The following is a 22,191-nucleotide window of genomic DNA, read 5'->3' as shown; positions in this document are numbered from 1 at the left end:
CACTGCTCCTGGGAGACGGGGTCCTGGTTTTAAAGCCCCGTCGTCTCAAGTGGGTGGATCTTCCGCATTCGCTGGAGAGACTCTCCCCACCTCTGTCCAGCGGGTGTGGACTCCTCGCCGCCCGCCCGCGCGGGGGGAGCCGGTGCACGTGGCAATGTGGGTTTTCTGTGGTCAAGGTCTTACTGTTTCGGGGTTTTTAAATAGGAAAACCAACCCTGCCTTCGCCCATGCCCGCCCTGCCCACAGCAGCCCCTGCAGTGCCAAAGAGCCGCCTTGTCGCTGTGGGCCTCGGGGCGTGGCCGGCTCAGGGCACAGCCCACGGGGGCCTCCGAGGCTCCTCCTGGGACCGGAACCGCCGCAGGGCCGGAGGGAAGGGGTGAGATTTGTGTTGGGGCTGGTTCTGCCCATGCTGGGGGGCGGGGGACCTCCCAGGACAGATCAGCCTTTTTTCTCATGTAATGCAGTGACGCTGTCATTAAATGCGTGGATTCATGTGTGGCCGGGGCTGGCTGGCTCTAGGTCCCCGGCTCGGGTGGGGTCACACGGTCCTGCCCTTGAGTCCCCATCTGGCCCCGGAGCTGCAGAAGCAACTTCTGAGGGGCTTCCCAGCCCTGCATTTCACAGATGGGGAACTCAGCCCTCGAAGGCCGCAGAGACCCCTCCCGGGCCGGTCTGCCGGGTCGCCGGCCACAGTCTTGCGGGGCCAAGGACTGGACTCCAGGCGAGTCCCTGCGCTCCAGCCGGACGGCCCTGTTCCCGGGAGGAGGTGCTCGCCCGACCCCATCAGGGAGGGAGGGAGGGTGGGTGCTGCAGGGCTGAGCTCACCCCCAGGGCTGGCCAGATGGGACCAGGAGGGACAGAGCAAGTGGGGTGAAGGCCGTGGTGGGAGGGGCCCATGATGACGGGCCAGGGCTTGTGTAGAAATGGGGGCTTTGGTTCCCCACAGCCCAGGACAGCCGAGAAGGGGTGGAGGGGCCCCAGGGGAGCGTCCATCAGGCCTTGCGGGGCACGGGGGCCGCTCAGCAGCGCTGGGGCAGGTGCCTCTGCTGTCAACTCCACCCGACAGACCAAGGCCAGTGGGGCCATCACTTCCTGGGGCGACCCTGGCCATGGCTGGGAGATGCCCGGATGGAGCGGGAGGCTGACGAAGGGCCCCGCAGGGCGGTTTGCGACTTTTTTGTTGATCCTGGAACGTAGCTGGTGCAGTGAGAGGGAAAGAGAATTGAAAAGCTCAGGCTGCCGCAGGTTCTGCAATGAGAGGTGCAGGAGGCAGGAGCCTGGCCCAGGGGGTGCTGGTGCCTCCGCGGGGTCTGGGAGAACAGGAGGAATGGCTGGGAAGTGGTTGGGGGAGCCAGGAGGCCTGGGGGCCAGGGGCTGCACGGGAGGCTGTGGGGGGTGCCTGGCAGCCAGGAGGCCCCAGGTGGTTTTGAGGCTCGCTCTTGTACGGTGCCTGAGAAGACGGTGAAGGAGCCAGGGCAGGTCCCGTCCTGGGCATTGGAGATGATGAAACTGAGCAGACCTGGCCCATGTGGAGCTGGCCTGGGGGGCACAGCCCAGAGACAGGAGCTTATGAGGAAGTGAGGCGGCGGCGTCAGAGGGTGCGGAAGGGGCCCTGGGAAAGGGCAGCCTTGGATCAGGGGCTCACCGCAAGCCTGGCATTTCAGCCAGGGCTAGAGGAGGCAGGGACACCTGGGTGAGAGGCAGAGGGCACAGCCATGCAAAGGCCCTGGGACAGCACGGCACCTGGCATGCGGGAGGAACAGAGTGGAGAGGAGGGCAGGGCCTTGTGGGCCTCAGGGAGGACTTTGGCACTTACCCCGAGGGAGTGGGGCCCCTGGGTGCCTGTCCAGATGGGAAAGGCAGGGTCGGCTCTGTGGGGACCCGACGCAGGGGCAGGGGAAGCCGAGACCAGGGTGTAAGCTCTGCCCCCACCCAAGCCAGATTCTACCCGAGGCCAGGCCCAGCCAGAGGAGGCAAGGCAGGAGGTTCCTGGATGTTTGTTGGGTTTTATGTGGTTTTTTGTTTTTTTTTTTTTTTTGGTAAAATACAAAATCTACCATCTTACAGTGAGGTGGCGTTCAGTACCTTCACCACGCCGTGCAGCCACCACCTCCGATTCCAGAACATTCTCATCACCCAGAAGGCAGTCCTGTCCCTGTTACATCACCTAGTCACCCCCAGGTCCGCCTCCCCAGTTCCAGCACCCACGAACCCTCTCCCTGCCTCTGTGGATCAGCCTGTCCTGGACATTTCACAGAAGTGGGATCACAGCATGCCCTTCTGTGTCTGGCTCAGAGGAGCGTGACATCCTCAAAGTGCATCCACACTGTGGCCTGGGTCAGAGCTTCGCACCTCGTGGTGGCTGAATCTCATTCCAGCACATGGCTGGTCCCTCCCCTCACTGGGTGTTCGGTGTTCTCCGCCTCAGGTTGTCACAAATTGTGCTGCTGTGAGGCCCCGTGTGCGGGTCTCATCCTGGGTGTGTTTTACAAACGGACTGGGTGTGAGCGGGTGAGGAGAGAGGAGCTGGGGTGCCAGGTGCCTGCGCCCCTGACTGGGCACCGCCTCCTGCGATCGAAGGTGCAAGGGGGAGACAGAAGCCCCTCAAGGGGGTGTGGAGATGGAGAGGCCAGGCCCCAGGTGGGGCGTGCGTAGAGCTGGGGGCTCACAGCCACGGACCCCACCTGGCAGTGGCCCTGGCCCTGCCCACCCACACTGTGTCACCCCCCGTTGTTAAATACTCAGAACGACTCTGCAGCCCTCCCCTCGCTTGAGGCCACCTCACCCCGCCCGCTGCTGGGAGGAGGGAGCCGTCAGCGCTGTTGCCGGAACACTGGGTGGCCTTTATGCTGTCAACAGTGGCCTCGGAGGCCTTCCTGGCAGGAGCGCCAGGGACCCAGGCAGACATGCAAACCCTGAGGCGAGAGGCTGCCCGGCCCTATGTCCCCTCGGGGACCCTCGAGGCCAGCTTCCCAGCACCTCTCTACAGGTGAGCCCCTCCCTCCCTGGGTGTCAGGTTACATGGGGTTTGGTTTGGGGTCTTGCATGTGTCACTCATTATTCCTAAAAGGCTCACGTGTGTGAAGTCCCCTCCAGCTCTTCCTGTTCCCCTCCAGCCTGCGGCCGCTCACTGTGGGGGCCACAGACCTGGAGACAGGCCGAGAACAAATGTGTCTGTGGCCATTTCCAAGGGCTGCAAACGCACTGGGAGCTTCGGCCACAGAAATATCCACCCTCTGAAATCCAGGCGTGTGCGGGCCTGGGCCCTTCTGTGGCTGAGGGAGTCTGTCCCACACCTCTCACAGCCCGTGGTGGTTCTGGGCAACCCCAGGCACTCCTTGGCCCCCAGTCTCTGCTTCTGTCTTCACCCGGCCTTCCTGTCTGCATCCAAGTTTCCTTCTCCTTATAAGGGTGTCAGGCACTGGATTCAGGGCCATCCTAACACGGGGTGACCTCATCTTAGCTGCATCTGCTAAAACCATTTCCAAACAAGGCCATGTCCGGAGGTTCTCAGCAGATGCAATTTTGGAGGTATGCAAGTCACCCCAATACAGTGTCTATTAGCAGTTGTTTAAACAATTATGGAATACTATGCAGCCATGAAAAAGAAGAGTGAAAGCCCTTTGCTCTATTTCCAAGGAAAGAAATTAAACCAAGATGGTGGCTGGGCATGGTGGCCCACTGTAATCCCAGCACTTTGGGAGGCTGAGACAGGAGGATCACTTGAGCCCAGGAGTTCAAGACCAGCCTGGGCAACATAGTGAGACCCAGTTTTTTGTTTGTTTGTTTGTTTTTCTGAGACAGAGTCTCACTCTGTTGCCCAGGCTAAGGTGAAGTGGCACCATCTTGGCTCACTGCAACCTCCGTCTCCGAAGTTCAAGGATTCTCCTGTCTCAAGCCTCCTGAGTAGCTGGGACTACAGGTGTGTGCCACCATGCCCAGCTCAGTTTTGTATTTTTTTTTTGTACAGACTCTCGTTCTTGTTGCCAGGCTGGAGTCCAGTGGTGCACTCTTGGCTCACTGCAGCCTCTGACCCCCTGCTTCAAGCCTTTCTCCTGCCTCAGCCTCCCAAGTAGCTGGGATTATAGGCACCCGCCACCACGCCTAGCGAATTTTTGTATTTTTAGTAAAGACGGGGTTTCACCATGTTGGCCAGGATGGTCTCGATCTTCTGACCTCCTGATCTGCTCACCTTGGCCTCCCAAAGTGCTGGGATTACAGGCGTGAGTCACTGCACCCAGCTGTGAGACCCCCATCTCTATGAAAAAATTAAAAGATCAGCCAGGCTGCCGGGTGCAGTGAGTCACGCCTGTAATTCCAGTACTTTCGGAGGCCGAGGCAGGCGGATCACCTGAGGTCAGGAGTTCAAGACCAGCCTGACCAACATGGTGAAACCCCATCTCTACTAAAAATACAAAATTAGCTGGGCATGGTGGCTCATGCCAGTAATCCCAGCTACTCAGGAGGCTGAGGCAGGAGAATCGCGTGAACCTGGGTGGCAGAGGTTGCAGTGAGCCGAGATGGCGCCATTGCACTCCAGCCTGGACAACAAGAGCAAAACTCTGTCTCCAAAAAAAAAAAAAAAAAAAAAAAAAAGGCTGGGTGCACTGGCTCACGGCTGTAATCCTTGCACTTTGGGAGGCCGAGGTTGGTGGATCACGACGTCAGGAGTTTAAGATCAGCCTGGCCAAGATGGGGAAACCCCGTCTCTACTAAAAATACAAAAAAAGTCTGGGTGTCGTGGCAGGTGCCTGCAATCCCAGCTACTCAGGAGGCCAAGGCAGGAGAATCACTCGAACCCAGGAGGCGGAGGTTGTAGTGAGCCAAGATCGCACCACTGCACTCCAGCCTGGGTGACAGGGAAAGATTCCATCTGGAAAAAAAAAAATCAACCAACCATGGTGGCACGTGCCTGTAATGCTAGCTACTTGGGAGGCTGAGGTGGGAGGATCGCTTGCGCCCAGGAGGTCAAGGCTGCAGTGAGCCGAAATCGTGCCACTGCACTCCAGCCTAGGCGACAGAGCAAGACTCTGTCTCAAAAAAAAAAAAAAAGTCTCACTCGGTTGCCCAGGCTGGAGTGCAGTGGCATGATCTCGGCTCACTGCAACCTCTGCCTCCTGGGTTCAAGCAATTCTCCTGCCTCAGCCTTCCAAGTAGCTGGGATTACAGGCATGAGCCACCACGCCTGGCTAATTTTTGTATTTTTAGTAGAGACAGGGTTTCACCATGTTGGCCAGGCTGGTCTCAAACTCCTGACCTCGTGATCCACCTGCCTCGGCCTCCCACAGTGCTGGGATTACAGGCGTGAGCCACTGCGTTGGGTGCGAGACCCTATTTCTATTAAAAAAAAAAAAAAAAAAGGCCGGAAGCCCCCAGCACTTTGGGAGGCTATTGGCTAAAAAAAAAAAAAAAAACTAGCCGAGATGCGGGCGCCTGGACAGGCTCAGGAGAATGGCATAAACCCGGAAGCGGAGCTTGGTGAGCTGAATCCGGCCACTAATGGAGCCCGGGCTACAGAGGACTGTACGTACAGGCTCCCGGAAGTGGGTAATAATGGAGGTGGGTGTACGTACCACCTGGTCCTGGAAGGAAACACCAGAAAGTAGTGAGTGGCAGGTGGGTACGGGGCCGACAGCAGTGGTGAGGGGGCCCATTTCTCATCAAATGTTATTCTGTGCTGTTTTAATTACTTTTTGTCTGTTTTGAGATGGAGTCTCTCTCTCTCACCCAGGCTGGAGTGGCACAATCTCGGCTCACTGCAACCTCCGCCTCCCAGGTTCAAGAGATTCTCCTGCCTCAGCTTCCCGAGTAGCTGGGACCACAGGTGTCCATCACCACGCCCGGCTAATTTTTGTATTTTTAGTAGAGACGGGGTTTCACCATGTTGGCCAGGCTGGTCTCGAACTCCTGGGCTCATGTGATCCACCCGCTTCAGCCTCCCAAAGTGCTGGGATTACAGGCGTGAGCCACTGCGCCCGGCCAATTTTGTGCTGTTTTAATTGCGTTTTAAAAGCTACACGTGTTTTGCAATTCATTTCAAAAGGGCGAGGTTCCCCAGATCTTGAAATTGCCTTTCTAGTGGAAAAGCCGAGTCTACGTGGTGTCCTTCAAACAGGCTCCGTAACTGGCCAGGCTACTCCCATGTTCTGTGGGCACCTGGGAGTCTAGTCAGGATTTAAGCCGAGTTCCTGCCATGAGACCTGGAACCAGGCTTTCAGTGCAGGGCACAGGTGAGATTGTTTTGAGCCCTGCCAGGCTATCTTGGGGCCAACAACCTTGTTCTCTGGGGTTCCTTGGGACATATTCCCAAGAGCAAGGCCAAAGCATAAAACATCTTTGAGTCTTTTCTCCTTTTGTTTTTGAGACAGTCTCACTCTGTCGCCAGGCTGGAGTGCAGTGGCACGATCTCGGCTCACTGCAACCTCCACTTCCCAGATTCAAGTGATTCTCCTGCCTCAGCCTCCCAAGTAGCTGGGATTACAGGCACCCCCAACCACGCCTGGCTAATTTTCGTATTTTTAGTGGAGATGGGGTTTCACCATGCTGGCCAGGCTGGTCTTTTTTTTTTTTTTTTTTTTTTTTTTTTTTTTGAGACGGAGTCTTGCTCTGTGCCCCAGGCTGGAGTGCAGTGGCGCGATCTCGGCTCACTGCAAGCTCCGCCTCCCGGGTTCACGCCATTCTCCTGCCTCAGCCTCCCGAGTAGCTGGGACTACAGGCGCCCGCCACCTCGCCCGGCTAATTTTCTTGTATTTTTAGTAGAGACGGGGTTTCACCGTGTTAGCCAGGATGGTCTCGATCTCCTGACCTCGTGATCCGCCCGTCTCGGCCTCCCAAAGTGCTGGGATTACAGGCTTGAGCCACCGCGCCCGGCCACCAGGCTGGTCTTGAACTCTTGACCTCAAGTGATCCACCTGCCTCAGCCTCCCAAAGTGTTGGGTTTACAGGTGTGAGCCACACACCTGGCCTAGTGCGTCCCCCAGTCCTCCCTGGGCCATGGCTCAGTGCCAGCCCCAGACCACTTCTTCCTGGTGCACCTCTGGGCCGGGGGGCTTCCCAAAGGAAGGGATTTGTAGGTCTTGCAGGCTGGACAAGGACTATAGGAACCCAGGAGTAGCCAGGGCCCTCGTCCTCTTCCCCTCCCTCTTCCCCAGGCAAGAAAAGCTCAGAACAGAAAGGTTTAGTGCTGACTTGGGTGCTTGGGGTGGGACGTGTGGGGAGAGGGGGAGTCAACCTCTCTCCTCTGCCACCCACTCCCTGGGGTGAGGGATCCAGGGCTGAAGGACAGACACCAAGCGGCGAGGGAGGAAGGCCCCACGCCGTGGGCCAGGCCTCTACATCCTCCACCCTGGCAGACATCGCAAAGGGGTCACAGCACTCGCTGTAGAGACGAGCTCAGTCTCTGCCCCCTGCCCACTCTCAGTGATGACTACCTGTCCCTGGAGGGTCCCCGCTGGCCACTGGCCATCAGGCAGGCCACACGCTGGAAGTACACACCCATGGGACGCGACGCAGCTGGCCAGCTGTGGTACACAGGCCTGACCAACTCGGACACCCGGGAAGCCTGGTACAACCTGCCGTTGGACCCGGCCAGCCCCTTCCGCGAGGCCTACAACCGCTGGCACGGCTGCTACCAACGCCGTGAGCACACCATGCCATCGGGTGAGTGCCTGCCCTCCCCCCCCGGGCACCGGGCCTGCTGGAGGGGGACAGGAATGACCGCCAGCCCCCACCCCACCGCAGCCTACACCCAGCACCTTCGGGAGACCGCCTGGCATGACCCCATCATCCCTGCCCAGTACCAGGTCCCCAGCACCCGGTGGGGGAGCACGCTGTGGAAAGACAGGCCAATCCGGGGCAAGGAATATGGTGAGGCCAAGTGCGGGGCGGGTCCCCGGGAAGCCTGGGGGACGAGGCCACCTAGGCCAGCATAAAACCGCCAGGGAGGTCTGGGAGCCCCTTGCTGGCCAATGGCGAGGAGGTGGGGGCACAGAGTGACCCGGGTACCATCTACAGTCATCAACAGGAACCGGTACCGGGTGGAGCCGCTATGGAGGGCATCAGACTACGTGCCCTCCCTGTCGGCACCCCAGCGCCCGCCTGGCACCACCCAGAACTACCGGGAGTGGGGTCTGGAGCCGTACTGCCCCTCCACCTGCCAGCGGCTCCTGCCGTCCTCCACGCCCATGCCCCGATAAACGCATGCCACGACGCACCCACTGTCTTTCTGCAGCCAGATGAGGGGGCACTAACCTCGTCCCGGGGACCAGAGGCTTGGGGCAGAGGCAGATGCTGGGCTCACCGGCTGCTCACAACTAGGGCAGGGCTGTGATGCCCAGGCTACCCCTGCCCAGGGACCCCCAGGCAGACAGGAGCCAGGCTACCGTTATCTCTTTATTCGCTGCCAGCAGAGTCCACCAAGCCTACTGGGCAGTCCTGCTGCCCACCACGGCGGGGTCCAGGCCCAGCCCACCACCCCATGACGGGGTCTCCTCTAGGTCCCAGCCATCCTGAGGGGGCCCTGGCAGCATCTGGAGCCCCCCAGGCCAGAGGTGAGGGGTGAACTGGACCGAACTCAGGATGAGGGTTCCCCCAGATCCTTCTGGGATTCCTACTTCCTGCCGAGAGGTGTACCCCAAATCCTCCAGAGGGCTGGGCTGGAGTTGAGAATGGGGCACCCTCAAAGCCCAAGGGTCCCTGCAAGCCCCTGCATTCACAAGGCCCTGGCAGGCCTCCCTGCTGCCCTCACCCGACCCCATCCCCGGGAGTGGGGTGAGGATGGAGGGTGGGGGTCCAGAGGAGAGCGAGGGGCAGTGGGGGCTTCTCCTCGAGGCCCCGGGGGACATCCTCGCCGTTCCCTTGACAGGTGCAGGAGACCATCAGGAATCAGGGCCGGGCGTCAGGGTCCCCTGCAAGGGAGGGGTGGAAATGGCATTAGGGAGGGTGGGGTGTGGCCCACACCCACCCCCACCCCGGTGTGGTCAGTCTCTGGGGAGGGAGGGGTGCGCCAGGACTCACAGCGTCGCAGGCGGATGGGCCACAGCAGGAGGCTGCACAGACACAGAGCAGCGGCCACACCCACGCCGCCCGTCACGGCCACCATCGCCCAGTGGTAGAAGCTCACGCAGGCCCTGCAGCAGAGCTCCGAGCTGTGGGAGGAGGTGGGGGCTAAGTAGGCACCGCGGGGACCCCCCCACCCCAGCTAAACCTGTTCCTCCCCTCCCACCCGAGGGCGGCTCCGTCCTGTCCAAGCCAGGAGCTGGGGTCCCTGCAACTCCCTCCCTCCTGTCCCACACCCAACAGTTTGGCCAGTCCTGTCGGCCCTGCCTCCAGCGTCCATCCCGAATCCACTACGTCTCCCCGTCCCTGTCTCCCCACGTCCAGCTCCAGCACAGCCCACCTGCACCCGCCCAGTCCCCTCCGCCCTGGTCCCAGGCTCCACCCTGTCCCCCACCAGCTGTCCTCCCGGCAGCGACCACCAGAGGGCGTCTTTGAGCGCCTGGGTCAGGGCCTGTCCCTCCTCTGCCCACAGATCTCCATGGCTCCCACTGTCCTCGGGGTCAAAGCCCACGTCCTCCCCATGGCCCACCAGGCCCTGCATGACCTGCCCCATCCCCTCCTTGCCCTCCCCTCCTCCCTCTGCTCCAGCCACACGGGCCTCCTCCCTGTTCCTCCAACACGCCAGCTGTGGTCCTGCCCAGGGCTTTGGCCTGGAACGCTCTGACATCCTGCAGGTGTCAGGTCCATGTCACCTCCTCCAAGAAGCCCTCCCTGGCTTCCTGCCCTGGCTGGCCAGGCTTCTCTGAGCGTTCACCTTTACACACCACCCACGCCCATCCCGACCACACATTCACCTCTGTGACTATTCACAGGGCTGGCTCTGCCCCAGGCCCAGACCAGCTTTGGTTTCCAGGCCCTGAGCCTCTACAGGCATGAATGCTGTGATGCCGTGGTCTAGAACCATCCGTGTCTGAACCCTGAGTTCTATGGGTCTGGTTTACACAAACTCGGGGCTCCCTTCCAGCTGGGTCCACCCCCGATAGATTTCTGTACAGTGTTTTCAGCACTGCACACACAGACCCAGCGTTTGTTGAATGAATAAATGAAGTGCTCAGTGGAAGAAATGAGAGGTCGCCCTGGTCTATGACTCTCATTGGGGCAGGTGTCTTTGGTCCACAGCTGGATGCCCAGACCCAGAACACTGCTGGGCACACAGCAGGCGCTCAATACCCTCTTACTGAACAAATGAATAGATGAAGGAAAGAATGAATGAATGAACAGCGGCACTCACGGGCAAGGGTGCAGGCTCTGGATGGCCATGACTGCCAGCCCGTTGGCCACCTTATCCGAGAAGCTCATGGAGCCGTACACGAACGCTCCGCTGTTCTGTGGAGACACAGGCAAGGTGGTCAGCATGCATCCCGAGATCTAGGCCCCGGCCTCCCCAGCCCCAGCCCGGCTACCAGCCCTACCGTGTGGGGACCGATGAGGTCAGCCGTCATGGCCAGCGAGGTGACGAGGATGGTGGCACAGCCAGCACCCAGCAGCACAGCCGCTGCGTATACGGCCACGCCCAGCCCCTCTGCCAGCGCCACCCAGGCAGCAAAGGCCAGGATCACCAGGAGGCCCAAGAAGTAGGTCATCTGTAGGGACAGCCCCGGGGTCAGGCCCATACCACTGGGTGCCCCCAAGCCTGGTGCTGGCCCTCTCTGGTCTTCAATCTGCCATCCCTACCTCCAACCCCAGCAAACAAGGGGCATGAGCTGGATGGTCCCTCAGGAGCCCGGGCTCTGGCCCTGGACAAGTCCGAGGCTCGGCAGACCCTCCATGCCGCAGCTGTGCTTTCTGTCCACGCCGCAGCGGCTGCAGACACGTGGCTACTCTGCCTAGCAGACACGTGGCTACTCTGCCTAAAGGCAGGTCAGTTACAACGAAAGCAAACGACGGACTCGGCTCAGTCCCCGCGGCCACATTTCACGCCTTCAGTGGCTGCACAGGGTGGACAAAAGCACCAGAGCTCTGCAGCCGCGAGAGTATGAACTTGAGACATGCAGAAGCCAGGGTCCCAGAATTCCTCGTTCCCAGATCTGGGGCTGCTTTTTTTTTTTTTGTTGGAGTCTGGCTCTGTCACCCAGGCTGGAGTGCAGTGGCGTGATCTCAACTCACTGCAACCTCCACCTCCCGGGTTCACGCCATTCTCCTGCCTCAGCCTCCCGAGTAGCTGGGACTACAGGCGCCCGCCACCACGTCTGGCTAATTTTGTTTTTGTATTTTTGGTAGAGACAGAGTTTCACCGTGTTGGCCAGGATCTCCTGACCTCATGATCCTCCCGCCTTGGCCTCCCAAAGTGTTGGGATCACAGGCGTGAGCCACTGCGCCCGGCCTAGATCCAGGGCTTCTACAAGGCAGGAACTCGGAGGCCTGGAAGCATCCAAGGCTGGAACCCGGAATGGGTGGGATCTCGGCTGCAGGGCACCCCGTCCTCCGCCCCAGTCCCCGTGCACTCACGTTCCGCCCAATTCTCTTGTTGATGGGCTTCATGAGGAAGGAGGAGAAGAAGCCGCTGAGGTACATCACCAGGGGAATGGTCGCGATGAACTTCTGCGGGGGCAGAGCCAGGCACGGCGTATCAGTCATGGCTCACCAGGCTGGGGCCGTCCCATCCCAGCGTCCCCACCCCAACCCGCTCACCTTGGGCAGGTGGAGGGAGTAGGTGAGGTACATGGCCATGTAGGTCTGGGACAGGTTCACAATGAGCCTGGTGGTCATGTACAGCACGCCCACCTGTGGGCAGACAGAGGGACTGGCAGGGATCAGGAGGGCCTTCTCCACTCCCACCAGCAGGGGGCACCGGGGCCGGGGTGGGCGCGCCCTGCAGCTGGCATTTGATCCATTGGTCGTGACTGCCCAGTGGGGTGGGCCGGGGGAGGAGAGCGGCGCTTGATGAGTGATGTCTGCCCCGGGTGTGGGCTGCATCAGCGACCGCGTGTGCTCTGTGTCTGGACACAGCTTGCCCCACAGAGCAAAGGCCCGGTGGGTGGGAGAGGAGGTCCACGCCAGCCCCGCCGCCCCCAGCACGCACCTGGTAGAAAGCCGGCTCCTGGAGCCAGTGCTTCCAGAGCAGCAGGGGCTGGGCGATGGCGGGGGCCAACAGGGGGTTGTGCTCGCCCGGCTCCTCCACGTGCGGCCGGCGCCTCTCCCGGGTGCCCAGGTGGAACAGCAGTGAGAACACGGCGCCGACACCCACCACCAGCAGGGACAGGTTCTGGGGACGCGGCGGAAGCGGTCAGTGGCGGCTGGCCCAGCCCCTATCCCTGGCTTGAGGACTTCAGGCGACCCACCCGGGCTCCAGCTCACCCGGAACATAGGCACGTCCTGGCCCCCCAGCTGGTCGCCGATGTCGATGTCCTGGGTGGGCTCCACCCGTGACGAGCCCTGCAGGTGCAGCAGGAGCCAGGCGGCGCCATAGACGGTGATGTTGGCCACCACGGTGAACGCGTACCTGGCGGACAGGCAGGCGGGGACTCAATGAGACGCCAGGACCCCGGGCCACTTCTTCCCCGCGTGGCTGCACCGTCAAAGCAGCCTGGGGAACCCCTGACTGGTGGGTGATTCTAGCCACCGTCACACTGTGGCCTCCAGGAAGCCCATGCTCGCCTCCATTTCCCCAGCCCACACATTATCTAATGCAGGACAGCTGTGACCCGCAACTCCCTGCTTCGTGCCTAGGACCAGGGTGCAGTGACTCAGCCAAGCGGAGTCCACGCTACAACCCAAAAGTCTGAGAACCCAGAGACTCAGAAGCCGGAATTCGAGAATTCTTCCCCAGATGCTGGACGGCTACAGGGCGAGGGCTCCCTGGTCTAGAAGCATCCAGGCCGGCCCCTGCCCGCAGCCCGGCCAGGCATGGAGCCCCCCAGGGGGGCCTCAGAATCCCACCACGAATCAGTTTCTTTCTGAAAGCGGGAACCATGCCACCTCCGGAGGCCACGTGAGCACAGCAGGAGGTCAGCTGGCAAAGCGATGGCACGTAGGAAGTGCCTGGGGTCTGGTCCCGGTCAGCTGGGGCCCTCAGGGGCCCTGGGCATTGGGCAACCCGTGTCGTTAGCGCCTGCACCTGTCTCATGGCCATAATGGGGAACTCAGATCCGGGGGTGGGGAGGAGGCCAGAGTAGGCGGAGCTGGTGATGCACGGTCAGATGTGGAGACAGGAGCTCCCCCGACACAGAGGCGCTGTGTGGACCCTGGCTTTGGGCATTAGCTGGGGGCGAGCCCTCCTCTGGAGCACGTGGGAGAGAACAGTTCCCACCTCCCACCTCACAGGGAGAGTTAAGGAAGTTGAGATTCATGTTAAGGGCCTAGAACTATGCCAGGCACACATCAGGTGCGCAATACATCATCCTCATAACCAGAAGAACCTCTTCCTGTGCCCCTAGCAAGTGAGTGGATAAGCCGGGCACCTGCCGCACCCAGGTGTAACAGAAAGAATTTTTTTTTTTTTTTTTTTTGACGAAGTCTCGCTCTGTCGCCCAGGCTGGAGTGCAGTGGCGCAATCTCGGCTCACTGCAAGCTCCGCCTCCCAGGTTCAGGCCATTCTCCTGCCTCAGCCTCCCGAGTAGCTGGGACTACAGGCGCCCGCCACCTCGCCCGGCTAGTTTTTTGTATTTTTAGTAGAGACGGGGTTTCACCGGGTTAGCCAGGATGGTCCTGATCTCCTGACCTTGTGATCCACCCGCCTTGGCCTCCCAAAGTGCTGGGATTACAGGCGTGAGCCACCGCGCCTGGCCAACAGAAAGAATTCTAAGGCAGCCCCAGAGAGGCCTGCCCGTCCCATCCCCTCCCTGTGGCAGCAGGACCTGTAAGTCTGCCATGGACATTACTACCAGGATGTAGCCGGGGCTAAGTGGCGTTCTATGGCAGAGGGAAAGGGACTTTGCGGACATGTTCTAACCAAAGACCTTGGTCAGCTCGGACATATCCACAGGGAGATTACTGGTCAAACGCGGTGGCTCATGCCTGTCATCCTAGCACTTTGGGAGGCCGAGGAGGGCAGATCACTGAGGTCAGGAGTTCGAGACCAGCCTGGCCAACACGGTAAAATCCCATCTCTACTAAAAATACAAAAATTAGCCGGGTGTGGTGGCGGGCGCCTGTAGTCCCAGCTACTCGGGAGGCTGAGGCAGGAGAATGGCGTAAACCTGGGAGGCGGAGCTTGCAGTGAGCTGAGATCCGGCCACTGCACTCCAGCCTGGGCAACAGAGTGAGACTCCGTCTCAAAAAAATAAAAATAAAAAATAAACATAAAAGACTGCCTGGTCTCGAGCTGCCGAGTCTCTGGCCACTCGTTACGTGGCCCCACTGACTGATATGCCGAGCCAGGGCCCACCCTGCCCACGGGGGAGGGTGCCCAGGCTCCCACCTGAGTGCTGTGAGCTCCACCTTCTCATGGTCGTTGGTGACAAGCTCCGGGATGAGGCTGAGGTGGGAGATCTGTGTGGAGGCCCAGCCGAACTGGAAGATCACGATGAACGGGCCATAGTAGAGGAGGGCAGCCCACTCGGGCGTGGCCGCCCCACAGCCCAGGCAGGGGCTGAAGATGAAGGGGAAGGACAGCAGGACGCAGACGGTGCCTGTGGACGGGTGGGGTGGTCAGTCATGGGGCCGTCCCACACCAGCCAGGGCTCCCAGGGTGGGGACACGGAGAGAGGAGAGAGGGAAACCGAGGCGCAGACGGAGACGCCCCTCCCATGCACACAGTCACGCAGGAGGGAGGGTCTGCAGCCGGGGTCCCCCAGGCTTATGGCCCTGGTGACAAAAGGGGAATCTGATACCAGGTACCTGGGCTCAGCCTGTAAGTCAGAAGAATCCGGGTGCAGGGGGTCCCCCGGAAACCTGCCCCCAACAGGTGCCCCGGTTACAGCCACAGCCTCCCCCGGCTCCTCCCCCTCAGCCACTGACAAGCCTCCCATGGGGCCTCGGGAAGCGGGAGGCCCGGGTAGGGCTGGGCGGGGCTGGGCTGGACCCTGCCCTCCTTGAGCTCCGCTGTCCCTGTCAGCTCCTAAGGTGACCACTCCCTATAACACTGTGGCGTCCAGGCCTCCAGGGACATTCTGGAAATAGCACTTGCCCCCAACCCGAGATCTGCTGTGCCAAGCCCTGGTTCTTCACATCCTCAGAAAAAACCCCTAAGATACCTTGGAACAAATGTAAGATCCTCCCTGCCGCCCACGGGGCCCTTTGCGACCTGCCCTGTTCCCTCTGTGCCCTGTCCTGTCCTGCCCTCTCCCTCTTCTCTCTCTGCTCCAGCCATGCACGTCTCCTCACTGTTCCTCCAACACCCCAGGCGGTCCTGCCCCAGGGCCTCTGCATGGACGTGCCTCTGCCTGGAGCTTTCTCTCACATCTTAGCAAGACCGGCTTCTTTTCACCTCTGGGTTCAACGGGAGTGTCACCTCCTCAAACACCTCTCTCCTGGCCCTTGCAGCTCCTACTTCACCCTTCAGCGCACCAGGGAATTCTCTGTCTGTCTGTCTGCCAGCTTCCTGCCGGCTTTCCTCTGCAGACAGCAGCTTCTGAGGGGCCTGGGGAGACCCAGCATGGAACTCGGGCACTTCAATATCTCCATTTTTTTAGAGAGACAGTCTTGCTCTGTCGCCCAGGCTGGAGTGCACTGGCGAGATCTTGGCTCACTGTAACCTTTGCCTCCGGGTTCAAGTGATTCTCATGCCTCAGCCTCCCGAGTAGCTGGGACTACAGGCACCTGCCACCACGCCCAGCTAATTTTTGTATTTTTAGTAGAGACAGGGTTTCACCATGTTGGCCAGGCTGGTCTCCAATGCCTGACCTCAGGTGATCCACCTACCATGGCCTCCCAAAGTGCTGGGATTATAGGAGTGAGCCACTGCACCCGGCCTTTTTTTTTTTTTTTTTTTTTTTTTTAATTGAGACAGAGTCTCACTCTGTGGCCCAGGCTGGAGTACAGATCTCAGCTCATTGCAGCCTCCGCCTCCCGGGTTCAAGTCATTCTCCCACCTCAGCCTCCCATGTAGCTGGGATTACAGGCGCCCGCCACCATATCCAGCTAATGTTGGTAGGGATGGAGTTTCACCACGTTGGCCAGGCTGAACTCGAACTCCTGGCCTCAAGTGATCCACCTGCCTCAGCCTCCCAAAGTGCTGGGATGACAGGCGTGAGGCACCGTACAGGCTGTTCCTTCACTATCTTCTGAGCAGTGAAAAACAATAGTGGCTCTGACACAGCCTAGAGACGTGGGTGTCATGATCCTCATTTTCCAGATGGGAAAACTGAGGCCCCTAGAGTGAGCCGGAGCCAAGCTCCTTCCCCGCAGCCCTGTACTCCTCTCCTCCCAGCCTGGGGCACCTGGAAGGGCCCCTGTACCATCAAGCCTGGCGGCGGGACCTCCTTCCTCCCTCCAGGCTCCAGAGATGACGTCATCCCCAGACGCTGGGCCAGCCCCCAGAGAACTGGAATGGGGAAGTGAAACCAAAGGCAGCCTCTGCTGCTGGCTTCCCTGGAACTAGGGTCTGGGAGGGTTTGCGCGGATTCCCGGGGTCCTGGCGGGGTCATCCGGGGGCAGAGCACGAACTGTGGACTCCGGTGAGAAGGTCTCTTCCTGGCCGGACTCCCTGTTCCTGCTGGCCAGTCTGGGTTAACCATTGCTGGGGCCAGGCTGCCTGGCAGGGGGAGCTTGGGCAAGTGACTGTGCCTCTCTAGGCCTTAGTTTTCAGAAAGCAGGGATCGTGGCCAGGAGTGGTGGCCCATCCCTGTAATCCCAGCACTTTGTGAGGCTGAGGTGGGAGGATCGCTTGAACCCAGGAGGTCGAGGCTACAGCGAGTCATGATCGTGCCACTGCACTCCAGTCTGGGCGACAGAGCGAGACCTTGTCAAGAAAAAAAAAGAAAGAAAAAAACAATGAAAAGAAATGAAACAAAAAGAGAAAGAAAGGAAAAGAAGAGGCTGGGTGCGGTGGCTCACGCCTATAATCCCAGCACTTTTGGGAGGCCGCGGCGGATAGATTACCTGAGGTCAGGAATTCGAGACCAGCCTGACCAAATTGGTGAAACCCTGCCTCTACTAAAAATACAAAAATTAGCCGGGCGTGGTGGCACGCGCCTGTAGTCCCAGCTACTCGGGAGGCTGAGGCAGGAGAATCGCTTAAACCCAGGAGGCAGAGGTTGCAGTGAGCCGAGATCACGCCACTGCCTTCCAGCCTGGGAGACAAATCAAGACTCCATCTCAAAAAAAAAAAAAAAGATTGGCCGGGCGCGGTGGCTCAAGCCTGTAATCCCAGCACTTTGGGAGGCCGAGACGGGCGGATCACTAGGTCAGGAGATCGAGACCATCCTGGCTAACACGGTGAAACCCCGTCTTTACTAAAAAATACAAAAAACTAGCCGGGCGAGGTGGCGGGCGCCTGTAGTCCCAGCTACTCAGGAGGCTGAGACAGGAGAATGGCCCGAACCCGGGAGGCGGAGCTTGCAGTGAGCTGAGATCCGGCCACTGCACTCCAGCCTGGGAGACAGAGCGAGACTCCGTCTCAAAAAAAAAAAAAAAAAAAAAGACAAAGAAGGGTAGTGAAAGTTCCTGCCCATGGGGACGTGGTGGCTCACACCTGTAATCCCAGCACTCTGGGAGGCTGAGACAGGCAGATCACTTGAGGTTAGGAGTTCAAGCCCAGCCTGGACAATATGGTGAAACCTTGTCTCTACTAAAAATAAAAAAATTAGGCAGCTTTGGTGGCACGTGCGTATAATCCCAGCTACTTGGGAGGCTGAGGCACGAGAATCATTTGAATCCGGGAGGCGGAGGTTGCAGTGAGCCGAGATCCCGCTACTGCACTCCAGCCTGAGCAACGGAGTGAGACTCTGTCTCAACAATAACAAAAAACAAAAAGAAAGTAAGTTCCTGCCCCACAGGCTGCTGTGGGGATAGAGTTCACGTGTGGCACCAGCAAAAGCTCCGTCTACTCTGAACCACTTCCTGCTTCCACAGCTTCAAAGTGAGGACTGGTCCTACCTTTTCTACAGCTGCTTCTGCTACTTGGAATGCGCCTCTCCACACACTCCTACCCATCCTTCAATACCTCAAAGCTAATGTCCTTCCTTCTGAAGACCATTTGTGCCACCTGTCCACCCACAGGAGTGTTTGTGTCTGAGTCTGAGGGTCCTCTCAGGATTGGGGGGGAGCCCCCCAGGACTTAAGGGGCAAAGCAAGTCCTTAGCCACCAGCCCCAGACTTGGGGGTGAAATACAGAAGTGGGTGCCATTGCCACAGTGACCTTCACTCAAGTCACCTGCTCAGGCATCAAGAGCGGCTGCCTGGGCTTCTGCTCCCAACAGACCCTCCAGGCCCACCCAGGCAGCCCCCGACTCTCAGCTCCCGGGGCAGGTGCCCCCTCCCCAAGGCGGGGAAGAGGGGTGATGTTGGAGGCCTTGGTGTCCAATTGGAACACCCGTTCCCAAAAGCCTGCTTTGGAAAAACATAAAGCCTTCAGTTACTTTTTCTGTTTGTTTTCTTGTTTGGGTTTGTTGTTGTTGTTTGTTTTGTTTTAGACAGACTCTCGCTGTGTCTGGAGTGCAGTGGCGTGATCTCCGCTGACTACAGCCTCTGCCTCCCAGGTTCAAATGATTCTCCCGCCTCAGCCTCCTAAGTAGCTGGGATTATAGGCACGTGCCACCACACTCAGCTAATTTTTGTATTTTGGTAGAGACAGGGTTTTGCCATGTTGGCCAGGTTGGTCTCAAACTCCTGACCTCAGGTGAGGAGGCCTCCCAAAGTGCTGGGGTGACAGGAGTGAGCCACCGTGCCCGCCCTGCCCAGAAATTATCTTGGGCATCTGTCAAAGAGCTTATCCAACTACTATGATCAAAGAGGAATTTGGAGCCCTGGGCTCCACTCAGGTCCCCTCCCAGCCGGTCCCCTCCCTGTCTGCTGCCACCTCAGGTGACCCAGGAATAGCCCAGACATAGGAAACATGAAAATCCAGTCCTCACGTTGTGCCTCCTGCTGGGCCTGCGCCCTCAGACCACTGGAGATCCACTGCCTCTTGCAAAAAATGTCAACACCCAGAGCCTGGGGCCAACCACCCACCTCAGTCATTGTTCCCAAGGGTGAGGAGGCACCGGCCTGCCCCTCCTGCAGCCTGGAATTCCAAGAACTGAGCAGGATTCCTGGCCCTGCCTCCTGAAATGCCCTGTGTGTCCCAAATGCCAGGACGCAGCCGGCACTTCTGTGAGGGCAAGAAAAGCAGGGAAGGAGGCCGGCTAATCTTCAGGCCCAGGGTCCGGGCGGGGAGAGGAGGGCCGCTGGGAGGCAGTCCTGCAGTCTTATCGATGGGCACCGGGGCAGGGTGACCCAGCCCATGACGCCGGCCTCCTGCCCTCCCAACAGCCCTCTCTAATCAGGGCACCTCCCCCAGACCTAGGGGCATCCCTGACCCTGGCCAGACAGACAGAGGCAATGCAAGAAGAGGGCAGAGACCCCTGACCCTCCAGTCCCACCCAGGCGGCTCCCAACTCTCAACTCCGGGGCAGCACCCTCCAACCGCCCACGCACCAGGTTGCCCTGGCAGGACAGACAGATACAGGAGGCTCTAGGCAGCCTGACTGTCCCTCAGCCATAGCTGTCCCGGTTGGTCACCCTAATAGATGAGCTCAGGCTAGACAGACTGAGAGGAGGCACCACCAACCCTCCAAAGGGTTCAGGGCGGCCCGAGGGATCAAAGGCATTGACACTAGGAAGTCATGTAGTCAGATGGTGAAGGCCCTGCAGGTCAGACGGCAGCTCCGAGGCAGACAGACAGGGGAGGCTGGGCCAAGGGACAGACAAAAGGGATACGGGGCAGTTAAGCAGACACACAGGGGAGGCTCACGGCTCAGGCAGATAGAGAGGCCCTGCACGGTTGGACAGATGGGGGAGGCCCTGCACAGAGAGATGGGGGCGGCTCAGGCCATGGGCAGAAAGACGGGGGAGGCTGGATGGTGGGATAGGCAGGGGAGGTTCAGGAGTGACACCGCAGAGGGACCACTGGGTAGTCAGACAGAGGCGGGAGGCTCAGGCCACAGAACAGAGGAGTGAAGACTCAGCTCATGGGGCAGACACACAGGGAAGACTTAGGCCCCAGACAGGCAGACAGAGGGGACAGGGCGGTGGGACTGATGGAGGAGGCTCAGGCCATGGGCACAGACAGACAGGTAGGGAAGGTTCTGGCCATGGGACAGACAGAGGGGTGAAGACTCAGCCCATAGGGCAGAGAAATAGGGAGGTTAAGGCCGTGGACAGACAGTGCAGGGGGGCTCGGGCCACCGGACAGACAGACCGAGGGGAGACTCCGATCCCGGGCAGGCAGACGGGGTGGCGGGTCAGAGGGAGGAGGCTGCCGGGTCGCGGAGTCTCGGAGGGACTGCCTGACAGGTGGCGGGGCCGGGACGCTTACCGACCAGGTGCCAGGCCTTGCGCGGGCCGTAGCGGGGGCAGCAGCCGGCGGCGCGGTCGGCCTCGTAGCCCACGAGGGGTGTGCACAGCCCGTCGGCCACCTGGCCCAGCAGAAGCAGCAGCCCCGCGCCGCGGGAGCTGTAGGCGCGCACCGAGTGCAGGTAGAGCAGCAGGTAGGTGAACCACATGGACGCGCACAGGTCGTTGAGGAAGTGGCCCACGGCGTAGCTCAGCCGCGCCACCAGGGACAGCGGCCGCCGGGACGGCGCCGCTCCGGCCGCTGGGGGTCCCGGGCCCATTGCGGCGCCGGGCACGCGCCCCCCACCCCCGGGCTCCGCGGAGGGTACCGGGGCCAGGCCTTCGGGGGTGCCGTCGGGAGAGGCGCCGGGGACGCCCAACACGCACCGGGCACTCCGCACTCCGCGCCCCGCTCTCCTCCGGCCGCACCCGCACCAGCGTCTGCGGCGTCCGCCCCAGGCTCGACTCTGCGGCTGCCGGGCCCCAGAGCCCGGAGACTGCGCCGGGCGGGGAGGGGCGGGGCGGTTCCGGTGCCTGAGCCAATCGGAGCCGCGTCCCGGGGAACCGCAGCCAATCGCCAAAGAGAGCGGAGAGGGGCGTGGCCGCAGGGCTGGTTCCGCCTCTACGCCGGGCGCCCGTGCGGTCCTAGCGCCCGCCGGGTATGAGGGCGACCCCCGAGCGCTCCGCGTCAGTGGCCGGCACCCCCATAGACTGGGGAGGGAAATGTACCAGGGGGCACCGCCGGCTCCCACCCAGACCCCGCCTCCAGGCCCGCGCCACCCCAGTCCACCCGGAGCTGGACGGCCCAGCGGGCTGGGGTGGAGCGGGTGGGATGGGCTCTGGGTTTGGGGCCTCGGGGTCCTCTGACTTCCCGACCTAGAGAGACTGGATCGGGAGAGGACGCAACAACACTAATTGGTTACTAACGGTAATAATAGGGGTAATCAACATAATGGTACCAGCTGGCCTTTAACGAGCGTTGCCTGCCAAAAGCCCCACGTGGTGGAGCAAATTTTACTCCCATTTTACAGGCGAGGAACGGAGTTGCCCGGGGCGCGCAGTGAGTCAGGCGCCCGTGACTCCGAGGCCTGTGCGCGCGACCCTCCCCCTCCAACCAACGTCCTCCCTCGAACCCGGACTGAGGGTTTCAAGTTCCTCCAAGGAGTGCGGGCGGTTCCCACTACCTCAGGCCCTACTCCTTCCAGCGGCATTTTCTCTTCTTTCCTCTTTTTATTTATTTTAGAAACAGGGTTTTGAGGCCGGGCGCGGTGGCTCACGCCTGTAATCCCAGCACTTTGGGAGGCCGAGATGGGCGGATCACGAGGTCAGGAGATCGAGACCATCCTGGCTAACATGGTGAAACCCCATCTGTACTAAAAATACAAAAAATTAGCCGGGCGTAGTGGCAGGCGCTTGTAGTCCCAGTTACTCGGGAGGCTGAGGCAGGAGAATGGCGGGAACCCGGGAGGCGGAGTTTGCAGTGAGCTGAGTTCGGGCCACTGTACTCCAGCCTGGGCGACACAGTGAGACTCCGTCTCAAAATAAAAAAATATTAAAAGGCCGGGCGCGGTGGCTCAAGCCTGTAATCCCAGCACTTTGGGAGTCCGAGACGGGCGGATCACGAGGTCAGGAGATCGAGACCATCCTGGTTAACACGGTGAAACCCCGTCTCTACTAAAAAATACAAAAAAAAACTAGCCGGGCGAGGTGGCGGGCGCCTGT

At 60.2% G+C, this 22,191-nt stretch overlaps 2 protein-coding genes across 5 annotated transcripts; one reads left to right on the top strand and one right to left on the bottom strand.

The window, feature by feature from the left end:
* The first annotated feature begins 548 nt into the window (after window positions 1–548).
* On the top strand, window positions 549–10,121 carry TEKTIP1 (tektin bundle interacting protein 1). Of its 2 annotated transcripts, XM_050770744.1 has the most exons (4): window positions 549–2,989; window positions 7,421–7,659; window positions 7,741–7,866; window positions 8,014–10,121. In XM_050770744.1, the coding sequence occupies exons 1-4, from the start codon at window positions 2,847–2,849 to the stop codon at window positions 8,193–8,195; spliced, it is 690 nt and encodes a 229-aa protein (XP_050626701.1). In that variant the 5' UTR covers window positions 549–2,846; the 3' UTR covers window positions 8,196–10,121. The 2 variants fall into 2 exon arrangements, with proteins under 2 accessions (XP_050626701.1, XP_050626702.1); XM_050770745.1 differs by lacking the exon at window positions 7,741–7,866.
* Window positions 8,381–20,940, bottom strand: MFSD12 (major facilitator superfamily domain containing 12). 3 transcript variants are annotated; one of them, XM_050770445.1, is made up of 10 exons: window positions 20,453–20,940; window positions 14,417–14,627; window positions 12,355–12,499; window positions 12,080–12,262; window positions 11,689–11,781; window positions 11,506–11,598; window positions 10,470–10,640; window positions 10,289–10,383; window positions 9,016–9,146; window positions 8,381–8,906 (listed from the first exon to the last, which is right to left on the bottom strand). In XM_050770445.1, the coding sequence occupies exons 1-10, from the start codon at window positions 20,748–20,750 to the stop codon at window positions 8,884–8,886; spliced, it is 1,443 nt and encodes a 480-aa protein (XP_050626402.1). In that variant the 5' UTR covers window positions 20,751–20,940; the 3' UTR covers window positions 8,381–8,883. The 3 variants fall into 3 exon arrangements, with proteins under 3 accessions (XP_050626402.1, XP_050626401.1, XP_050626403.1); XM_050770444.1 differs by having other exon boundaries at window positions 8,381–9,146; window positions 20,453–20,935; XM_050770446.1 differs by lacking the exon at window positions 10,470–10,640 and having other exon boundaries at window positions 8,381–9,146; window positions 20,453–20,837.
* Between the last annotated feature and the right edge of the window lie 1,251 nt (window positions 20,941–22,191).

This window comes from Macaca thibetana, chromosome 19 (genome assembly GCF_024542745.1).
Source record: "Macaca thibetana thibetana isolate TM-01 chromosome 19, ASM2454274v1, whole genome shotgun sequence".
Taxonomy (NCBI): domain Eukaryota; kingdom Metazoa; phylum Chordata; class Mammalia; order Primates; family Cercopithecidae; genus Macaca; species Macaca thibetana.
Note: the sequence above shows the minus strand (reverse complement) of the source record. Positions and strands in the feature narration are given on the sequence as shown.